The 22,461-nt window shown below is 44.7% G+C and overlaps 1 protein-coding gene across 1 annotated transcript in view; it reads right to left on the bottom strand.

The window, feature by feature from the left end:
• Positions 1 to 22,155, bottom strand: part of LOC141126572 (vomeronasal type-2 receptor 26-like) — a 143,414-nt gene extending 121,259 nt beyond the window's left edge. The window contains exon 1 of the mRNA XM_073612494.1: positions 21,418 to 22,155. Coding sequence (XP_073468595.1) covers positions 21,418 to 22,155 — 738 coding nt within the window. The remainder of the gene's footprint in view (positions 1 to 21,417) is intronic.
• Between the last annotated feature and the right edge of the window lie 306 nt (positions 22,156 to 22,461).

Raw genomic sequence — 22,461 nt, 5'->3', positions numbered from 1 at the left:
TAATATTGAGATATTTAGTTAATTGTACCTGGCTAATTTGTGTTTCGAATGTTGTAGGTAACCATTTGCTTGTGATTATTAAACTATCAGCTATGAGACTTCCTGCACATTTCCACTTATTTTGTATCATTTCCATCTGTATCCCATTCATTATTCCCATTCCAGTTCCTGCAGCTCCCAGAACTGTATCATACCATTCTCGGCGATACCATTATTCTGGTAGCTGGGGAAAAGTTACATTAAATTTGATTTTTGTTTTCTGTTGTGATACCGAAACATTTATGCAAGATCTAGGAATAGGAGTTAATACAGAGGATTCGAAGATGGTGGGTAGAGCGTCTTCTATCTTTATATTGAAACCATAATGTTGCCATTGTATATATATCCTCCTGTTGTGCTTTCCCATTTCCTTTCTTTTACAAAATACCATTCGTATATATGATATTGTGTTATACTCTTATCCTGATTTACCCATCTAAGATCAGTACTATTTTCATGAACTGTTACATTGATACCGGGAGTCCATGTATAAACAAACATTTGAAAACATTCAAGCATTATTATCATAGTTAGGAGAATCTTCATTCTGTTTCTCTCGGTTCAAGACTCTTTTTGCAGTGTGATGCGTGGATCCAGGCTGCTTTTCCTTCCAATTTCACTGAAGTGGCTGTGGTCAAAAGCACTTGATAAGGACCTTCAAATCTAGGTTCCAATGTCTTTCTGGTGTGTTTCTTTACATATACATAATCTCCTGGTAGCAGTGTATGTGTACCTGCTATTGAGTTAGGGTCTGGAAGAGAAGAATACACACTTTTGTGGATCTTAGTTAGACGTTGTTGTAATTGTATCACATATGCAGTCAAACTATCACATTGCAATTGCATACTCTGTGGAAAGTATAGACCTAATCTAGGTGCATTCCCAAAAAGTATTTCATATGGGTTTGTTTAACTCTTGCATGGCTTTTTGTATTTTCAACTTTATTGTCCCATTTACTCTTTCCACTGATCCTGAACTCTGTGGATGATAACGGGTGTGAAAACTTTGTTGAACCCCTAACATGGTCATCACATTCTGCATGATTTCTCCTGTAAAGTGTATATCCCCTATCTGATTCTATGGTTTCAGGAAGACCAAACCTAGGTATTAACTCAGTGATCAGTTTCTTGGCTGTGGCTTTTGCTGTAGCTTATTTTACTGGATAACTTTCGGGCCAACCTGAGAATAAATCGATACACACGAGGACAAATTCAAAGGGGCCGCTCTTAGGCATTTGTATGTAGTCAATTTGCAGTCTCTGGAAAGGGTATTGGGCCTGAACCTGGTGTTTTCATGGGGTTTTTACTCTCTATCCTGGGTTATTCAGGAGACAGATTTGGCAGGCTGCACAGTAGTTTCTTGCAGTACTACTGAATCCAGGGGCGAGCCATCCTTGGTTCACAATCCTATACATGGAATTGGAACTCACATGTGTGGGTAGGTGAACTGCCGCTGCCATTGCTGGGTACAGAGAGGCAGGCAGGCATATTTTGCCTCCTTCCCTCCATACATTGTCAAGGTCTGGTGCTGCTCCCATCCTGACCCACTTATCTTTCTCGCTCTCCCCTGCTTGCTCCTGTAATTTACTCAGCTGCTGCCATGTTGGTTCTGGGATACTCACCTCTACCGCTGCTAAGGTCTCAGGGCTTCCTTCCCCTAGAGCTGCCTGTTTTGCAGTCAAATCTGCAAATGCATTTCCTTTTGCCTCAATTGTTTTTGCGCTCATGTGTGCCGCTATCTTCATAATGGACACTCGTTTAACCTTTTGAAGATTGTTCAGAACTCTCTTAATCCCTTCTCCATATGTGGCCATAATCATGTGCTACACCATAAGCGTAGGCAGAGTCAGTATAAATATTCCCTTCTCGTCCTTTTAAGTATTCTAGGGCTTGTTCTAAAGCTTTTAATTCTGCTTCTTGTGCTGACATGTGGGCTGGTAAGAGCTGTGTTTCAATCACCTGTATCAGTCACTACAGCATACCCTGTGTGATATTTACCCTTGTCATCAGCAAACCTACTACCATCTATGTACAAAGTGTGCTCAGCATTTAAGATTGGTGTATCTGTAACATGTACCTTTAAGAAAAAATGTACTCTGTCTTAATTAACACCAGATGTTCCTTCTAACTAGAATTACTCTATTGTAAGGATGTTTAACCCTTTCAACTCTAAAAAATACACTATATATGAATGTAAAAAATGATGTGTAAAAAATATCTCATCTTGATATAATAAACATGTCCTGTCACATAAAAAATGATATATAAAAACTGCAACATATCTGATGGATAAATTATTTCATCAGTAGTCAAAAAAACTAAAAAGTCCATTGTTTTTAGAATGTCCTCTCTTATCAGAGGTTCTCGAGAATTTTTTTTTTTCTTTTTCCTCTTCTTCTTCCTTATTAGCACTATTATTCCCCCTTGCCAAATCTGGTGACTGAAGAGGCAAAAAGGTGGCCAAATTTAAAGTTGTACAGCGCTGAAAAGTAACATTTGGAGGTAAAAGTAAAGTACACTGTAATCTTAATTGCCTAGCCATTGAAATGTGTTTGGGCTGAACTTGAGACAAGATTGCATGTATGTCATGTGTGGTGTGCACTACAACTGGATTGTCTAGAACAATCTCTGATGACTTATCTAGGATTATCGACACCGCTGCTACCGCCCATACACAGGACGGTGAACCTCTGGACACTGGATCTAATGCTGCTGAAAATTAAGCAACGGGTCTTTGTTTTACATGTGCCTGTGTCAAAACACCTGTGGCGTGTCCAGTGATCTCAGCAATGTACAAATAAAATGTCTTGGTGTAATCTGGAATATCGATAGCCGGGGCAGAAATAAACAACCTTTTCAAAGTGACAAACGACTCATAAGCTACTTCTGTAAGCATATACGGTACAATTTTCAAACAATCGTATAATGGCTGCATCAAAGCGCTAGCATGTGGTATCCATTGTCTACAGTATGACACAATACCTAAAAACATACGCAATTGTTTGAAATTCCGTGGGGGTAACATTCCCTTTATCACTTGAACCCTCTCCTCAGTGAGATGTCTCGTACCCTGTGATATACAATGTCCCAAAAAGATAACTTTTTCCTGACACACTTGCAACTTTTTCTTATTAACCTTGCAACCTTTTTCTGCCAAAAATCGCAACAAATTAAGGGTGGTATGCAGGCTTTCAGTCTTTCACTTATCTGTGGAATTAATCCTTCCATAAACTGTCTATTGAAGGCTCAGATCGTGACTGGCAGAGCCAAATCCAATCCCTCATCTGCCATCATACTTTCCATAGAAAAGTAAAATTCTGATACAGTCTGTCCTGGCATTTGTTTCATGAGTGATATTGGCCCCCTCTCCTGTTGTTTTGCCTGACAGAAAGCTTCTAATCTAGCAATAAAAGGAGCCCTTGAGTCTATGTGCCTGACGTCTCCTGTCTCTAAATTGCCATCCCCCCTCAGCTCAGTCTGCAGGTCGGTCATAAACTAGTTAAACAGGGTCAGAGTCATTTTATGTCTGCATAAATCCTCCCCATCCTGCCAGGTTGCTTCATGTGTATTCATTAACTGTGTCACAAAAAAAAAAAAAAAAAAATCTACAGAAAGCAGCTGGCTTTGCTATACAAAACCCATCCTCTACCCTCAATTTCAGGATATATCTTGTGTAGTTTACGTACTATGTCAGTATATGGGGGTGGGATGGCTGAACTAAGATTATTTAAAATTTCAACATTTTTTTTTTTTTTTATTCTTCTGTCTTTCATATCCCAACCATCACAATCTGGATTATATTTCCACCCCTCTTCTTTTGCTCTATTTGAGACTTTAATTAAGCATTGAACCTGACGCATCCATTGCTTCTCTAACACCTCTCCTTGTCTGTCCCTTTTTATTTCACTCCATACATCCAGGTCTAAACCCGCTGCTCCTTTCACCTTAAATTTACGAAGGACATCCTTTAAGTCCTATGCTTCATCTTTCCCATAGATGTTCTTAATTATCTGTGGCACCGTATAATGCACCACAATTCCCTGACGGGGTTTCGTGTTCTGCTGGCCCATTCTGACAGTTCGTGCCTAGGTAGCATGTGGGACACTTAGTGTACAGTACTAAATACTAAAAAAAGCTACACTAGTTCCTCGTTGCCTTCCTCCTAGGGTGCCAGAATACTAAAAACCTCTCCGGATGAGATTTCTGAAATCGAATTACTTTATATGCTAGCCAACTCACAAATATTATGACCAGACTGACAGCTACACATATACAAGCATTCCTTTAAGTGACCAGGTATCCGACTAGATCTCCGGGCTTATGGAGACCTCATTCCCCCTGTATCTGGGATCCCTCTCATACACTCTTATCCCTGCTTTATGGAGCAGACAGGGCTTATACTTTCAACCCGTCTATGGTTTATGAATTAAATTGAATATCAAACTTAAGCGGCAGACCCCCAAAGTCCTCTTGCGAGGTAAGGGCGCATTCCACTGCTCATTGGGATGATATTCTTTCAATTCATACCAACCTTGGCAAGGCTCATTCACTTTCTCAACAAGACAGACAGACAACAAACAACAATTAATTCCAGCAATATAAACCACAATATACAGTAATTCTAGACTCACCACTACAGAGGCTGGTGTTTTAAAACCAGGAGAACCGTAACTGACAGAACGGATAGGCACAAATCAGGGGAGCACAGAATATAAGAAAAATAAAGCTTTTTCTTACCTGCGCAGGTTTTCAATCTGTGGTTCCCGGAATGCCTGTCCTTTTGTTCCGTCAGTCCAATTCATCCACCTCTTGAAGTATCATCGGTGCGTCCCTGTTCGGGCGCCAGAATTGTTAGGTGCAGTTTTCAACTTAACTGCTTCTAGTTTATATTGCTTTGCCAAATTTAGCTATCAAAGAAATAAGACACAGAATATAGGTTTCTGTATATCAGATCCGAGCCTTAAAGGTCCCGTACTCTCAACTGAACCTGTCGGCTCTTTATTGGGGCTTTTTATAGGCTGGTTACAGAAGCATCAGTTTGAGCAAATTTCCATAAAAGGTAACAAGCAGTATAATTTCAACATACATGACGCTAGACTTACACATCTGGAAAAACTTAAGCTACGTCTTACAACTGACACGCACACATTATGTAGAAAAATGAAAAACAACTTAAGTAGAACTCCAACCTATTATTTCCAACCTTATCAATACTGACACCAGGAACATGTCCACAGACAAAGAGTCAGTACCATACTGACACCAGGAACATGTCCACAAAGAGTCAGTACCATACTGACACCAGGAACATGTCCACAAAGAGTCAGTACCATACTGACACCAGGAACATGTCCACAGACAAAGAGTCAATACTATACTGACACCAGGAACATGTCCACAAAGAGTCAGTACCATACTGACACCAGGAATGTGTCCACAGACAAAGAGGCAGTACCAAACTGATACCAGGAACATGTCCAGAGATAAAGAGTCAGTACCATACTGACACCAGGAACTTGTCCACAGACAAAGCGTCAGTACCATACTGACACCAGGAATGTGTCCACAGACAAAGAGTCAGTACCATACTGACACCAGGAACATGTCCGCAGACAAAGAATCAGTACCATCCTGACACCAGGAACATGTCCACAGATAAAGAGTCAGTACCATACTGACACCAGGAACATGTCCACAGACAAAGAGTCAGTACCATACTGACACCAGGAACATGTCCACAAACAAAGGGTCAGTACCATACTGACACCAGGAACATGTCCACAGACAAAGAGTCAGTACCATACTAACACCAGGAACATGTCCACAGATAAAGAGTACGTACCATACTGACACCAGGAACATGTCCTCAGATAAAGAGTTAGTACCAAACTGACACCAGGAACATGTCCACAGATAGAGAGTTAGTACCATGCTGACACCAGGAACATGTCCACAGACAAAGAGTCAGTACCATACTGACACCAGGAACATGTCCACAAAGAGTCAGTACCATACTGACACCAGGAACATGTCCACAAAGAGTCAGTACCATACTGACACCAGGAACATGTCCACAGACAAAGAGTCAATACTATACTGACACCAGGAACATGTCCACAAAGAGTCAGTACCATACTGACACCAGGAATGTGTCCACAGACAAAGAGGCAGTACCAAACTGATACCAGGAACATGTCCACAGATAAAGAGTCAGTACCATACTGACACCAGGAACTTGTCCACAGACAAAGCGTCAGTACCATACTGACACCAGGAATGTGTCCACAGACAAAGAGTCAGTACCATACTGACACCAGGAACATGTCCGCAGACAAAGAATCAGTACCATCCTGACACCAGGAACATGTCCACAGATAAAGAGTCAGTACCATACTGACACCAGGAACATGTCCACAGACAAAGAGTCAGTACCATACTGACACCAGGAACATGTCCACAAACAAAGGGTCAGTACCATACTGACACCAGGAACATGTCCACAGACAAAGAGTCAGTACCCTACTAACACCAGGAACATGTCCACAGATAAAGAGTACGTACCATACTGACACCAGGAACATGTCCTCAGATAAAGAGTTAGTACCAAACTGACACCAGGAACATGTCCACAGATAGAGAGTTAGTACCATGCTGACACCAGGAACATGTCCACAGACAAAGAGTCAGTACCATACTGACACCAGGAACATGTCCACAGACAAAGAGTCAGTACCATACTGACACCAGGAACATGTCCACAGACAAAGAGTCAGTACCATACTGACACCAGGAACATGTCCACAAAGAGTCAGTACCATACTGACACCAGGAACATGTCCACAAAGAATCAGTACCATACTGACACAAGGAACATGTCCACAGACAAAGAGTCAATACTATACTGACACCAGGAACATGTCCACAAAGAGTCAGTACCATACTGACACCAGGAACATGTCCACAGACAAAGAGTCAGTACCAAACTGACACCAGGAACATGTCCACAGACAAAGCGTCAGTACCATACTGACACCAGGAATGTGTCCACAGACAAAGAGTCAGTACCTTACTGACACCAGGAACATGTCCACAGATAAAGAGTTAGTACCATCCTGACACCAGGAACATGTCCACAGACAAAGAGTCAGTATCATACTGACACCAGGAACATGTCCACAGACAAAGAGTCGGTACCATACTGACACCAGGAACATGTCCGCAGATAAAGAGTTAGTACCATACTGACACCAGGAACATGTCCACAGATAAAGAGTTAGTACCATACTGACACCAGGAACATGTCCACAGACAAAGAGTCAGTACCATACTGACACAAGGAACATGTCCACAGACAAAGAGTCAGTACCATACTGACACCAGGAACATGTCCACAGACAAAGTGTCAGCGCCATACTGACACCAGGAACATGTCCACAGACAAAGTGTCAGTACCATACTGACACCAGGAACATGTCCACAGACAAAGAGTCAATACTATACTGACACCAGGAACATGTCCACAGACAAAGAGTCAGTACCTTACTGACACCAGGAACATGTCCACAAAAAGTCAGTACCATACTGACACCAGGAACATGTCCACAAAGAATCAGTACCATACTGACACCAGGAACATGGCCACAGGCAAACAGTCAATACTATACTGACACCAGGAACATGTCCACAAAGAGTCAGTACCAAACTGACACCAGGAACATGTCCACAGATAAGGAGTCAGTACCATTCTGACACCAGGAACATGTCCACAGACAAAGAGTCAGTACCATACTGACACTCGGAACATGTCCACAGACAAAGGGTCAGTACTATACTGACACCAGGTACATGTCCACAAAGAGTCAGTACCATACTGACACCAGGGACATGTCCACAGACAAAGAGTCAGTACTATACTGACACCAGGTACAAGTCCACAAAGAGTCAGTACCATACTGACACCAGGGACATGTCCACAGACAAATAGTCAGTACCATTTTGACACCAGGAATGTGTCCACAGACAAAATCAGTACCATACTGACACCAGGAACATGTCCACAGACAAAGAGTCAGTACCATCCTGACACCAGGAACATGTCCACAGACAAAGAGTCAGTACCATACTGACACCAGGAACATGTCCACAGACAAAGAGTCAGTAGCATACTGACAGCAGGAACATGTCCACAGATAAAGAGTTAGTACCATCCTGACACCAGGAACATGTCTACAGACAAAGAGTCAGTACCATACTGACACCAGGAACATGTCTGCAGACAAAGAGTCAGTACTATACTGACACCAGGAACATGTCCACAGACAAAGACTCAGTACCATACTGACACCAGGAACAGGTAACAGATTACAGACTTAACAATAACATGCAATGCCAAGCCACAGCTAACAAGGCCAGCAGACTACTCTCATGTAGGGATGAGCTTCGTGTTCAAGTCGAAACCATGTTCGACTCGAACATCGTCTGTTCGCCCGTTTGCCGAATTGCGAACGATATGGGCCATTCACGCCAAATTCGTGTGGCGCGTCACGGCCCATAATTCACTGCGGCATCGCAGTGCATTGCTGGCTGATGATTGGCCAAGCATGCACTATGACCTGCATGCTTGGCCAATCACAGCGCCGTCTGAACAGAGAGCCGTAATTGGCCAAAGCCAAGGAGGCTTTGGCCAATTATGGCTCAGGGGATTTAGTACACGCCCCACACTATATAAGGCCGCCTGCACGGTGTGTTTTGGCGTTCATTGAGAGAGAGAGAGAGACAGACAGTGACATTTGATTTGAGTTTGATAGATTAGGCAGAACAGTCAGTCAGTTTAGCTGCACTTACAGTGTATTGTGTATATATATATATGCATCCCAGGTGTTGCATATATATATATATATATACACTGTATTCAGTTTAGCTAGATCCGTTCCTGTTATCTTCTTACTGACAGGCAGGCTTGTCTTGTTACAGTAAATACAGCTACCTGAAGAAAATTGCTGGTGTTCTTTTGATCCTATTAGTACCACAGTCAGGCAGCTAGACTATTTACAGTTAGTGTAGTGCGTCCTGCTCACAGTGTTCAGCTAAAACTACAAGTTAGTGTGGTGAGTCCTGCTCACAGTGTTCAGCTAAACCTAGAAGTTAGTGGGGTGCGTCCTGCTCACAGTGTTCAGCTAAAACTACAAGTAGTGCTGTGCGTCCTGCTCACAGTGTTCAGCTAGATCCGTTCCTGTTATCTTCTTACTGACAGGCAGGCTTGTCTTATTACAGTATATACAGCTCCCAGCTTAGTGCAGCTACAGGCCATTAGTATGTCTGGAAGGCAAAGAAGGAGAGGCAGACAGTCACAAGCCAATAAGAGAGGGCAAGCAGGCTCTGTGTCTAGTGCTGGTCGTGGAGACGGTGCATCCTCATCAGCACGTGGCCGTGGGACACGCTTGGCCTTTTTTTCGGCAGCTGGCCGTGTTGAGCCGCAACATGTGGAAGACTTGGTCGAGTGGATGACCAAGCCGTCCTCATCCTCCTCATCCTCTCTCACCCATGCCCTGGGTACTTTGTCTGGCAAAGCAGTGGCCTCTTCCCTCGGCTCAATGTCATCAGTGACTCCTTCCCTAGCCCCACCATGTCCTCCTGAGGAGTCCCTCGAACTGTTTGACCACAGTGTTGGGTACATGCTCCAAGAGGATGCCCAGTGTTTGGAAGGCTCTGATAATGATACTGAGCTCGATGAAGGCAGTAACATGAGCACGGACAGAGGGGGTGCCCAAGAAGGACAGCAATCTGGCAGTCATGCTCCCCCTGCTGCAGCATACTGCCAGGTTTGCTCCAGTGATGAGGAGGGAGGGGATGATGAGGTCACTGACTCAACGTGGGTGCCTGATAGGAGAGAGGAGGAGGAGGAGGAGAAGGAGGAGGAGGAGGCGGCACATCACCAACGAGGCAGGATGCCCTCCAGGGGCCAGCCTAAGGGCAGCACATTGACTGCATCACACCCCAAAGCTCCATATGTGCAGGGCGCTGCAGTCTCTGCGCGTTATTCAAAAAGTTCTTTGGTGTGGGCCTTTTTTGAGACGAGTGCATCAGATCGCACCACTGCTATTTGCAACATATGTCTCAAGCGTATCTTGTGTCCAAAACATCTCCCGCTTGGGTACCACATGCTTGACCAGACATATGTTGACCTGCCATGCAGTTCGTTGGCAAGCGTATCTAAAAGACCCACACCAAAGAACAAAGTGGACCTCTCCTTGCTCCTCATCAGCTGAGATCTCCAACCCCACTATACCTTCAGTCCTCTCTGAGACCTGCACTGAGAGGAATGAAGGTGTAGAATTAGGTGCGTCACAGCCAAGTACTTGTGGGCAATCTGCTTTTGGTACACCGACGTCAGATTGTACGAGGCAAATTTCCCTGCCCCAGCTGCTGCACCGCCAAAATGAAGTTTGCTCCCAGCCATCCACATGCCCAGTGGTTGAATGCTAGCTTGGCAAAATTGCTAGCACTTCAACTGCTGCCTTTTCAGTTGGTAGACTCTGCCCCCTTCCGTGAGTTTGTGGAATGTGCGGTTCCTCAGTGGCAGGTACCCAAACGCCACTTTTTCTCACGGAAGGCGATTCCGGCTCTCTACCGGCATGTGGAAGGCAATGTCCATGCCTCGCTGGACAGGGCGGTCAGCGGTAAGGTGCATATTACCGCTGACTAATGGTCCAGCAGGCATGGACAGGGACGTTACCTAAGTTTCACGGCGCATTGGGTGACTGTTCTGGCAGCTGGGAAGGATGCAGGACAAGGTGCAGTAGTGTTGGAGGTTGTTCCGCCACCACGCCTCCAAAATGCTAATGATTGTGACACACCTCTCTCCTCCACCCCCTCCTCTTCTTCTTCCTCCATGGCCTCTTCCTGTGCTTTGTTCTCGGAACCAGCTGTGCTCCGTAGCCCTTCAAGGGGCTACGCAAGTACGCAGGCCAAAAGATGCCATGCGGTGCTTGAGCTGGTGTGCTTGGGGGACAGGAGCCACACTGGGGCAGAGGTTCTGTCAGCTCTGCAGGGGCAGGTTCAGAGGTGGTTGACGCCACGCCAACTTAAGGCAGGAATGTTGGTTTGTGACAATGGCACCAACCTCTTCTCTGCTCTCCGACAGGGACAAATGACCCATGTGCCCTGTTTGGCTCACGTCCTTAACTTGGTGGTGCAGCGGTTCTTGGGCAGGTACCCGGACTTACAGGATGTCCTGAGGCAGGCCAGGAAAGTCTGTGTGCATTTCTGCCGGTCATATAATGCCAGTGCTCAGCTGACAGACCTCCAAAAGGAGTTTAACCTGCCCAAGAACCGCATAATCTATGACATGCCCACCAGGTGGAACTCAACGTTGGCCATGCTGCAGCGGCTGCACACGCAGCAGAGGGCCATCAATGAGTACCTGTGCGACTATGGCACCAGGACAGGGTCAGGGGAGCTTGTTTTTTTTTCCCCACGCCAGTGGGCCATGATCAGGGATGCATGCACTGTCCTGTCACCATTTGAGGAGGCCACGAGGATGGTGAGCAGTGACGGTGCATGCATCAGTGACACTGTCCCCCTTGTCCACCTGTTGGATCACACGCTGCGTGGAATAATGGACAGGGCACTTGAGGCAGAACAGAGGCAGGAAGAGGAGGACTTCCTTAGCTCTCAAGGCCCCCTTTATCCAGACAGTGTTCCTGCGTGCCCGCCGATCACACAGGAAGAGGAGGAGGAGGAGGAGGAAGATTGTGTCAGTTATGGAGGTGGAGCCTGGCACTCAGCATCAGCAGCAGTCTTTAAGGGATCAGTCCCAAGAAACACATGGACTTGTACGTGGCTGGGAGGAGGTGACTGCGGACCATGTCGTCCTTAGTGACCCAGAGGACTCCGGACTGAATGCCTCAGCAAACCTACGCTGCATGACCTCCCTGATCCTGCAAAGCCTGCATAAGGATCCTTGTATTTGTGGTATCAAGGAGAAGGACCAATACTGGTTGGCAACCCTCCTTTATCCACGTTACAAGGGTAAGTTTGTGGACCTTATCTTGCCATCGCAGAGGGAGCAGAGGATGAAACATCTTCGGGAGGCCTTGCAGAAAGGTCTGTGCAATGCGTTCCCAGAGACTGGGAGGTTACAAACTCCTGTTTCTGGACAACATGTTGCTGAGGCTTCGGTCAGTCAAAGAAGGAGCGGTGGAGAAGGTGGCCGTCTGACCGATGCGTTCAGACAATTTTTTGGTTCGCAGCCCCAAGGTATGATCGGTTCCAGCAACCATCGCCAGCGTCTGTTTTACATGGTGCAGGAATACCTAGAGGCAAGATCAGACTTGGACACCTTTCCCACCGAAAATCCTCTGGGTTACTGGGTCTTGAGGATGGATCACTGGTCAGAGCTTGCACAGTATGTAATTGAGCTACTGGCCTGTCCTGCATCCATCGTTCTTTCGGAACGCACATTCAGTGCTGCTGGAGGTGTGGTAACTGATCACAGGGTGCGTCTGTCCACCGACTCGGTCGATCGACTGACCTTCATAAAAATGAATCAGTCTTGGATCACCACCAGCTACCAAGCACCTGATGCTGATGTAACCGAATAATCTTTTTTGAAATCTCAGATCCCTTCAAAGACTGCCTATGCTGATGCTGAGTGACTATCCCTGAGTAATTATCCTCTTCCTCCTCAATCATCACGCTGATAGCTTGTAAGAACATTTTTGGTTCTGGGCGCCGCCACCAGTGCCTAAGGCACAATTTTTCAGCCCCTGTTTAACAGGGGCATGTAATTACAGTTTTTGATGCAATACTTTGCAGCAGGGCTCGTTCCTGCGTTCCAACTTGAGTGTCTGTGAGGGGTTGCAGTGTTGTGGCACCAGCACCAGTGCCTAAGGCCCAATTTTTCTGCCCCTGTTTGACAGGGGCATGTAATTACAATTTTTGATGCAATACTTTGCAGCAGGGCTCATTCCTGCGTTCCAACTAGAGTGTCTGTGAGGGGTTGCAGTGTTGTGGCACCACCACCACCACCAAAGGCCCAATTTTTCTGCCCCTGTTCAACAGGGGCATGTAATTACAATTCTTGATCTAATATTTCACAGCAGGGCCCATTTCTGCACCCACCAAGAGCGAGTGAGGACTTACAGTGTTGTGGCACCAGCACCACCACCACCACCAAAGGCCCAGTTTTTCTGCCCCTGTTCAACAGGGGCATGTAATTACAATTCTTGATCTAATATTTCACAGCAGGGCCCTGTGAGGGCTTATAGTGTTGTGGCCACAACACCTAAGGCCCAAATTTCTGCTGAGTATATAGGGCAGGCCCCTACTTTCAAACATCTAACTTACAAATGACTCCTACTTGCAAACGGAAGGAGACAACAGGAAGTGAGATGAAATCTACCCCTAGGAAGGGAAATTCTCTCCTGTAAGAGTTAATATGGGAAAAACATTTCTCCTTTCCACTGATGCTTTCCAATCCTTGTTCCACAAAAAACCCCAAATTCTCAAAAAGCATTTGTCATTGGGACAAAAAGTGAGGTGAAATCTTCTAAAGAGGAAGAAAGACAGCAAAACAAATGTCACAGGGTGATAACCCTTCCCTATGTTTTCCAAAAAGCTTAAAAAAGATTTTTTGGCTGGAGCTAAACACGTTAAAAATGTACCCATTCAAAATGACAAACAGATTCTACTTAACAACAAACCTACAGTCCCTGTCTTGTTTGCACCGCCTGTATACTGCTGTTCAGAGTATATAGGGCCTGGTGGCCCCACACCTTTCCTTATTTTAATTTGGGTGCAGGGTTCCCCTTAATATCCATACAAGACCCAAAGGGCCTGGTAATGGACTGGGGGGTACCCATGGTGTTTGTCTCACTGATTTTCATCCATATTACCAGGACCCGACATTACATTAAACCCGCAAGCAGTTTTAAATGAGATTTTTTCCTTTAAAAATTACATTTGGTGCAGGGACTGTTCTAAACACGGGAAACACGCGTCACTTTACAGGCATACTATAGACACCCCCCAGGTACGATATTTAAAGGAATATTTCACTTTTATTTTTTTACTTTAAGCATCATTAAAATCACTGCTTCCGAAAAAACGGCCGTTTCTAAAAGTTTTTTTTGCATTGATACATGTCCCCTGGGGTAGGACCCGGGTCCCCAAACCCTTTTTGGGACAATACCATGCAAATTAGCCTTTAAAATGAGCACTTTTGATTCCGAACGTTCGAGTCCCATAGACGTCAATGGGGTTCTAACGTTCGTGCGAACTTTCGGTCCGTTCGCAGGTTCTGGTGCAAACCGAACCTGGGGGTGTTCGGCTCATCCCTACTCTTGAGCTGTTAAAATGACATCCTTTCCAGAGGTAGATCAAGTATTCTACACTTTTACAAAACACTGGTTCATAATCATCTGGATGATGCAGCTTAGTTTTGGTCACAAGTCCTCAGGAACGACGACTTGAACTAGAAAGAGTTTAGTGAAGGGCAACAAAATGAATAAGAGTGATGGAGGAGCTCAGCTATGAGGATCGTTTATATAGTTTACAATTGTTCACTCTGAAGAAGAGGCACTTCTTATATAATGTACAAATATATCAAAGATGAGATATATATATATATAAAACACTCACTGGCCACTTTATTAGGTACAGCTATTCAATGGCTTGGTAACACAAATTGCTAATCATCCAATCACACGGATTTAGGCATCTAGATTTGGTGAAAACGACTTGCCAAAGTTCAAACTGAGCATCAGAATGGTTGTCTTCTGATTTCCGTACTATGGTTCTCAATGATGTTCACCAATTTGTACAATTGAACTGAATGACTTAACCACTAGCCGACCAGCCGCCCTCATTATACAGCGACAGGTCAGCTCACTCCCGCAAATGCTCTAGTGCCCGCGATCGTGGACATTGCATCTGCCGGCCACGTGCATCTGGTCCCACCGCCGCTATAGCTGTTTAGAGGCCCGACGTACAGCTACAGCGGCGATGGGACCCGATGCACGTGGCCGGCAGACATGATGTCCGCGATCGCGGGCACTAGAGTAAAAACAGGGATATGTGTGTGTAAACACAGACATACCATTCTGTCAGGAGAGGAGAGACAGATTGTCTCCCTCACTAGCTAGGAGCAGCGATCTGGCTCCTCCTCTAGTCAGTCCCCTCCCCCATACAGTTAGAAACACGTCCCAGAAAACACATTTAACCTCTTGATTGCCCCCTAGTGTTAACTCTTTCCCTGCCAATGACATTTACACAGTAATCAGAGCATTTTTATAGCACTGATCGCTGCATAAATGTCAAAGTTCCAAAAATGTGTCAAAAGTGTTCGATCTGTCCGCCGCAATGTCCCAGTCCCGCTAAAAATCGCAGATCGCCGCCATTACTGTTAAAAAAAATATATAATAATAAAAATGTCATATATATATATTCTCTATTTTGTAGACGCTATAACTTTTGCGCAAACCAATCAATATACGCTTATTGCAGTTTTTTTACCAAAAATATGTTGAAGAATACACATCGGCCTAAACTGAGGAAGACATTTTTTTTTCGGGGATATTTATTATAGCAAAAAAATATTGCTTTTTTTTCAAAATTGTCACTCTTTTTTTGTTTATAGCACAAAAAATTAAAACTGCAGAGGTGATCAAATACCACCAAAAGAAAGCTCTATTTGTGGGAAAAAAAGACATCAATTTTGTTTGGGTACAACGTCGCACAACCGCGCAATTGTCAGTCAAAGTGACCCAGTGCCGAAACGCAAAAAATGGCCTGGTCATTAAGGGGGCAAATCCTTCCAGGGATCAAGTGGTTAAAGAGGATAGGGTTGCCACTAGGGATGAGCTTCGAGTTCAAGTCAAACTCATGTTCGACTCGAACATTGGCTGTTCGCAAGTTCACCGAACAGCGAACAATTTGGGGTGTTCGCGGCAAATTCGAATGCCGCGGAACACCCTTTAAAAGTCTATGGGAGAAATCAAAAGTGCTAATTTTAAAGGCTAATATGCAAGTTATTGTCATAAAAAGTGTTTGGGGACCTGGGTCCTGCCCCAGGGGACATGGATCAATGCAAAAAAAAGTTTTAAAAACGGCCGTTTTTTCAGGAGCAGTGATTTTAATAATACTTAAAGTCAATCAATAAAAGTGTAATATCCCTTTAAATTTCGTACCTGGGGGGTGTCTATAGTGTGCCTGTAAAGGGGCGCATGTTTCCTGTGTTTAGAACAGTCTGACAGCAAAATGACATTTTGAAGGAAAAAACTCATTTAAAACTACCCGCGGCTATTGCATTGCCGACAATACACATAGAAGTTCATTGATAAAAACGGCATGGGAATTCCCCAAAGGGGAACCCCGAACCAAAATTAAAAAAAAAAAATGACGTGGGGGTCCCCCTAAATTCCATACCAGGCCCTTCAGGTCTGGTATGGATATTAAGGGGAACCCCGGCCAAAATTAAAAAAAAAAAATGACGTGGGGTTCCCCCTAAATTCCATACCAGACCCTTCAGGTCTGGTATGGATTTTAAGGGGAACCCCGCGCCAAAAAAAAAAAAAAAAACGGCGTGGGGTCCCCCCAAAAATCCATACCAGACCCTTATCCGAGCACGCAACCTGGCAGGCCGCAGGAAAAGAGGGGGGGACAAGAGTGCGGCCCCCCCTCCCTCCTGAACCGTACCAGGCCACATGCCCTCAACATTGGGAGGGTGCTTTGGGGTAGCCCCCCAAAACACCTTGTCCCCATGTTGATGAGGACAAGGGCCTCATCCCCACAACCCTGGCCGGTGGTTGTGGGGGTCTGCGGGCGGGGGGCTTATCGGAATCTGGAAGCCCCCTTTAACAAGGTGACCCCCAGATCCCGGCCCCCCCCCTGTGTGAAATGGTAAGGGGGTACATAAGTACCCCTACCATTTCACGAAAAAAGTGTCAAAAATGTTAAAAATGACAAGAGACAGTTTTTGACAATTCCTTTATTTAAATGCTTCTTCTTTCTTCTATCTTCCTTCATCTTCTGGTTCTTCTGGCTCTTCTGGTTCTTCTGGTTCTTCCTCCGGCGTTCTCGTCCAGCATCTCCTCCGCGGCGTCTTCTGTCTTCTTCTCCTCGGGCCGCTCCGCACCCATGGCATGGGGGGAGGCTCCCGCTCTTCTCTTCTTCTCTTCTTCTTTTCTTCTTTTCTTCTTTTCTTCTCTTCTTCTCTTCTTCTTCATTTTCTTCTCCGGGCCGCTCCGCAATCCATGCTGGCATGGAGGGAGGCTCCCGCTGTGTGACGGCGCTCCTCGTCTGACAGTTCTTAAATAACGGGGGGGCGGGGCCACCCGGTGACCCCGCCCCCCTCTGACGCACGGTGACTTGACGGGACTTCCCTGTGGCATTCCCCGTGACGTCACAGGGAAGTCCCGTCAAGTCACCGTGCGTCAGAGGGGGCGGGGTCACCGGGTGGCCCCGCCCCCCCGTTATTTAAGAACTGTCAGACGAGGAGCGCCGTCACACAGCGGGAGCCTCCCTCCATGCCAGCATGGATTGCGGAGCGGCCCGGAGAAGAAAATGAAGAAGAAGAGAAGAAGAGAAGAAAAGAAGAAAAGAAGAAGAGAAGAAGAGAAGAGCGGAAGCCTCCCCCCCATGCCATGGGTGCGGAGCGGCCCGAGGAGAAGAAGACAGAAGACGCCGCGGAGGAGATGCTGGACGAGAACGCCGGAGGAAGAACCAGAAGAACCAGAAGAGCCAGAAGAACCAGAAGATGAAGGAAGATAGAAGAAAGAAGAAGCATTTAAATAAAGGAATTGTCAAAAACTGTCTCTTGTCATTTTTAACATTTTTGACACTTTTTTCGTGAAATGGTAGGGGTACTTATGTACCCCCTTACCATTTCACACAGGGGGGGGGCCGGGATCTGGGGGTCACCTTGTTAAAGGGGGCTTCCAGATTCCGATAAGCCCCCCGCCCGCAGACCCCCACAACCACCGGCCAGGGTTGTGGGGATGAGGCCCTTGTCCTCATCAACATGGGGACAAGGTGTTTTGGGGGGCTACCCCAAAGCACCCTCCCAATGTTGAGGGCATGTGGCCTGGTACGGTTCAGGAGGGAGGGGGGGCTGCACTCTCGTCCCCCCTCTTTTCCTGCGGCCTGCCAGGTTGCGTGCTCGGATAAGGGTCTGGTATGGATTTTTGGGGGGACCCCACGCCGTTTTTTTTTTTTTTTGGCGCGGGGCTCCCCTTAAAATCCATACCAGACCTGAAGGGTCTGGTATGGAATTTAGGGGGAACCCCACGTCATTTTTTTTTTTTAATTTTGGCCGGGGTTCCCCTTAATATCCATACCAGACCTGAAGGGCCTGGTATGGAATTTAGGGGGACCCCCACGTCATTTTTTTTTTTTAATTTTGGTTCGGGGTTCCCCTTTGGGGAATTCCCATGCCGTTTTTATCAATGAACTTCTATGTGTATTGTCGGCAATGCAATAGTTTGGAGGGTAGTTTTAAATGAGTTTTTTCCTTCAAAATGTCATTTTGCTGTCAGACTGTTCTAAACACAGGAAACATGCGCCCCTTTACAGGCACACTATAGACACCCCCCAGGTACGAAATTTAAAGGGATATTACACTTTTATTGTTTGACTTTAAGCATTATTAAAATCACTGCTCCTGAAAAAACGGCCGTTTTTAAAACTTTTTTTTGCATTGATCCATGTCCCCTGGGGCAGGACCCAGGTCCCCAAACACTTTTTATGACAATAACTTGCATATAAGCCTTGAAAATTAGCACTTTTGATTATTCATGTTCGTGTCCCATAGACTTTAACGGTGTTCGCATGTTCGAACGAACTTTTTTCCTGTTCGCATGTTCTGGTGCGAACCGAACAGGGGGGTGTTCGGCTCATCCCTAGTTGCCACCAGCCCAGACAGTTTAGCTCACAAGGGGGTGTCTGGGACAGCCGATAAACCCTTTACTTCCTCTATAGATTGAATTCCAGGAAGCCTACAGTGCCTTGCAAAAGTATTCACCCCCCTTGGCATTTTTTGTGTTTTGTTGCCTCACAATCTGGAATCAACATGGATTGTTGGAGAATTTGCATCATTTAATTTACAGAACATGACCACAACTTTGAAGATGTTTTTTTTTTATTATGAAGCAAACAACAAATAGGACAGAAACAAATAACAGAAAAAGTCAATGTACATAACTATTCACCCCCTAAAGTCAATACTTTGTAGAGCCACCTTTTGTGGCTATCACAGCTCCAAGTCACTTTGGATAAGTCTGTATGAACTTGCCACATCTTACCACTGGGGTTTTTGCCCATTCCTCCTTGCAAAACTGCTCCAGCTCCTTCAAATTGGATGGTTTGCGTTTGTGAACAGCAATATTTAAGTCTGGCCACAGATTTTCTATTGGATTGAGGTCATGGCTTTGACTAGGCCATTCCAACACATTTACATGTTTCCCCTTAAACCACTCAAGTGTTGCTTTAGCTGTGTGTTTGGGGTCATTGTCCTGCTGAACCTCCGTCCTAGCATCAAATCACACACAGAGTGGTACAGGTTTTGCTGAAGAATATCCCTGTATTTATCACCATCCATCTTTCCCTCAACTCTGACCAGTTTCCCAGTCCTGACTGCTGAAAAACATCCCCACAGCTTGATGCTGCCACCAGCATGTTTCACGGTGGGGATGGTGTTCTTTGGGTGATGTGATGTGTTGGGTCTGCGCCAGACATAGCGTTTTCTTTGATGGCCAAAAAGTTCAATTTTAGTCTCATCAGACCAGAGCAATTTCCTCCATACATTTTGGGAGTATCCCACATGTCTTTTCCCAAACTCAAAATGTGTCATTTTGTTTTTTGCTGAAAGTAACGGCTTTCTTCTGGCCACTCTGCCATAAATCCCAACTCTATGGAGCGTACGGCTTATTGTCGTCCTATGTACAGATACTCCAGTCTCTGCTGTGGAACTCTGCAGCTCCTCCAGGGTTACCTTAGGTCTCTGTGCTGCCTCTCTGATTAATGTCCTCCTTGCCCGGTCCGTGAGTTTTGGTGTGCGGCCGTCTCTTGGCAGGTTTGCTGTTGTGCCATGTTCTTTCCATTTGGTTATGATAGATTTGATGGGGCTCCTAGGGTTCATCAAAGATTTGGATATTTTTTTATAACCTAACCCTGACTTGTACTTCTCAACAACATTGTCCCTTACTTGTTTGGAGAGTTCCTTGGTCTTCATGGCAGTGTTTGGTTAGTGGTGCCTCTTGCTTAGGTGTTGCCACCTCTGGGGCCTTTCACAAAGGTGTGTCTATGTAATGACAGATCATGTGACACTTAGATTGCACACAGGTGGACATCATTTCACTAATTATGGGACTTCTGAAGGTATTTGGTTGCACCAGAGCTTTTTATGGGCTTCATAACAAAGGGAGTGAATACATACGCACATGGCAATTATCAGTTTTATGTATATATTTTTCTAATTTTACTTCACCAACTTAGACTATTGTGTTCTGATCATCACATATAATTCAGATAAAAAAAACATTGAGCTAAAGGCTGTGATGTAACAAAATAGGTAAAAAGCTAAGGGGGTGAATACTTTTGTGAGGCACTTTATATAATGATATCATTATCCTACTTTGATATCATTCTGTTTCCTCATACACATTTATTTACATGTTATTGTTTTACAACCTTGCTCTATACGACAGATTTTGTTTACTTATTTGATCTGTTATATGTGAAAAACATGAATAAAAAACAATTGATTTAAATCTTCTGCCCTTGTTGTTTTAGCTTTGAATAGTAAATCCCTTATACAGCCCACTTCCTGTTTCTTGTCTGGTCATTAGCCTAGTCTTATGACATCATGCACAGCTCTCTCTCTCGTGAGAGTTTGTCAGAAAGGGGGAGGGGATAAGTCATAAGAGGTCCAAGGAAAGCTGCAGAGCTGGAGGTGTGCCTCTGTGTGTCTGTGTAAATCCAGGAAGTGAACAGGCAGCAGCTTCAGCTGCCCACAGTTAAAATGGATGCATCCAGACTCAGCGGAGGGAGATTTCTGCAGCATATTTTTTAAGTACAGAATCAGAGTATATATAAAATAATATGCAAAGTGGTTGGAGGGAAGCTTCAGAATGGCAAAGATGTTTTTATTACAAATTATGTGAGCAGACTGCAGTTACTCTTTGATGTGTCTCTTAACATGGTGTATACAAAGCAATTAGTAAAAAAAAAAATATGAATAAAAGACCAAAAATATCCCATCACATTTGTATTTTTCCTGATTGCCCGGACAGTGAGAGAGGAGAGAGATGGCTGATCATTCTGATAATTATTATATAATATAGGACAGGGTCAGAGTAATATAAACACTTATTATTCAACTTACTCTGTGCTGGAATCCATTGTGTTCAGATATTTTTTTTGTGTAGTACATTTCGTGTAGAGCTTTGGCCAGAACATATACAGCCGTGTATGCAAAGGAAGGTATTGGTGTATCCTCAGCAAATATGGAGGACGCATCTATTAAACTGGTACAAAATTCTGGCAAAAAAGAATACACTAAAGAAAATATATTATTTTTCTTTTCGTTTGGGGAAAGACAATGAAAATAATAAAGCCAAATATCTTCCATTATCGGGTCATTTAAGCAGTCGGAGACGTTGAAACCAAGGGGATACATATTGACGTTTATGGGCATTTGTTGTGGCCAAAAAAATAAGAAGCTGCAGTTGATTGCTATAGAGATATTTTCATCTATAGTATATAGTTTATTCCATGAAGGTGGGACAATCAATGTGATCCGATTTAAAATCAAGGATATAGAAGGAGTAAAAAAGTACCCTCTGGCAGTTCCACACACTATGACAACTTTAGCTGTTGATTTACCAAGAATCCTCCTTCTCTGAATATCATCTTTAAATTCTTCTTGGATTTGAAAGATATATTCTGTACAGATCCCGTGTTGGCTCATCATCTTACTCAGCTCTTGGGCCTCCTCATCACCGCTGCCGTCCCATGCTGTTAATATTCCAACCCAGTTCCACCCCATATACTGCAACAGTTTTATAAGGGCTGTATAATGGACCCGATCGTCTGGGGTCATACGGAATAAAGTTGGATACATTTTCCCATCACTCAGGCGAGGGTCGGTGACTCGATAACTGATCTGGATAAGATATTGAGAACAATTTTAATGGGAAGGCATTATACAGACCAGTGTTTCTCATCTGGGGTTCCGCGAGAAGCCTTCAGGGGTTCATAGTTACATATAGTTACATAGGCGGTGAGGTGGAAAAAAGACAAAAGTCCATCAAGTCCAACCTATATGTGTGATTATATGTCAGTATTACATTGTATATCCCTGTATGTTGCGGTCATTCAGGTGATTATCTAATAGTTTCTTGAAACTATCGATGCCACCCGCTGAGAC

Source organism: Aquarana catesbeiana, linkage group LG02 (genome assembly GCF_042186555.1).
Source record: "Aquarana catesbeiana isolate 2022-GZ linkage group LG02, ASM4218655v1, whole genome shotgun sequence".
Lineage (NCBI taxonomy): Eukaryota > Metazoa > Chordata > Amphibia > Anura > Ranidae > Aquarana > Aquarana catesbeiana.
This window is presented reverse-complemented; position numbering and strand designations above follow the sequence as displayed.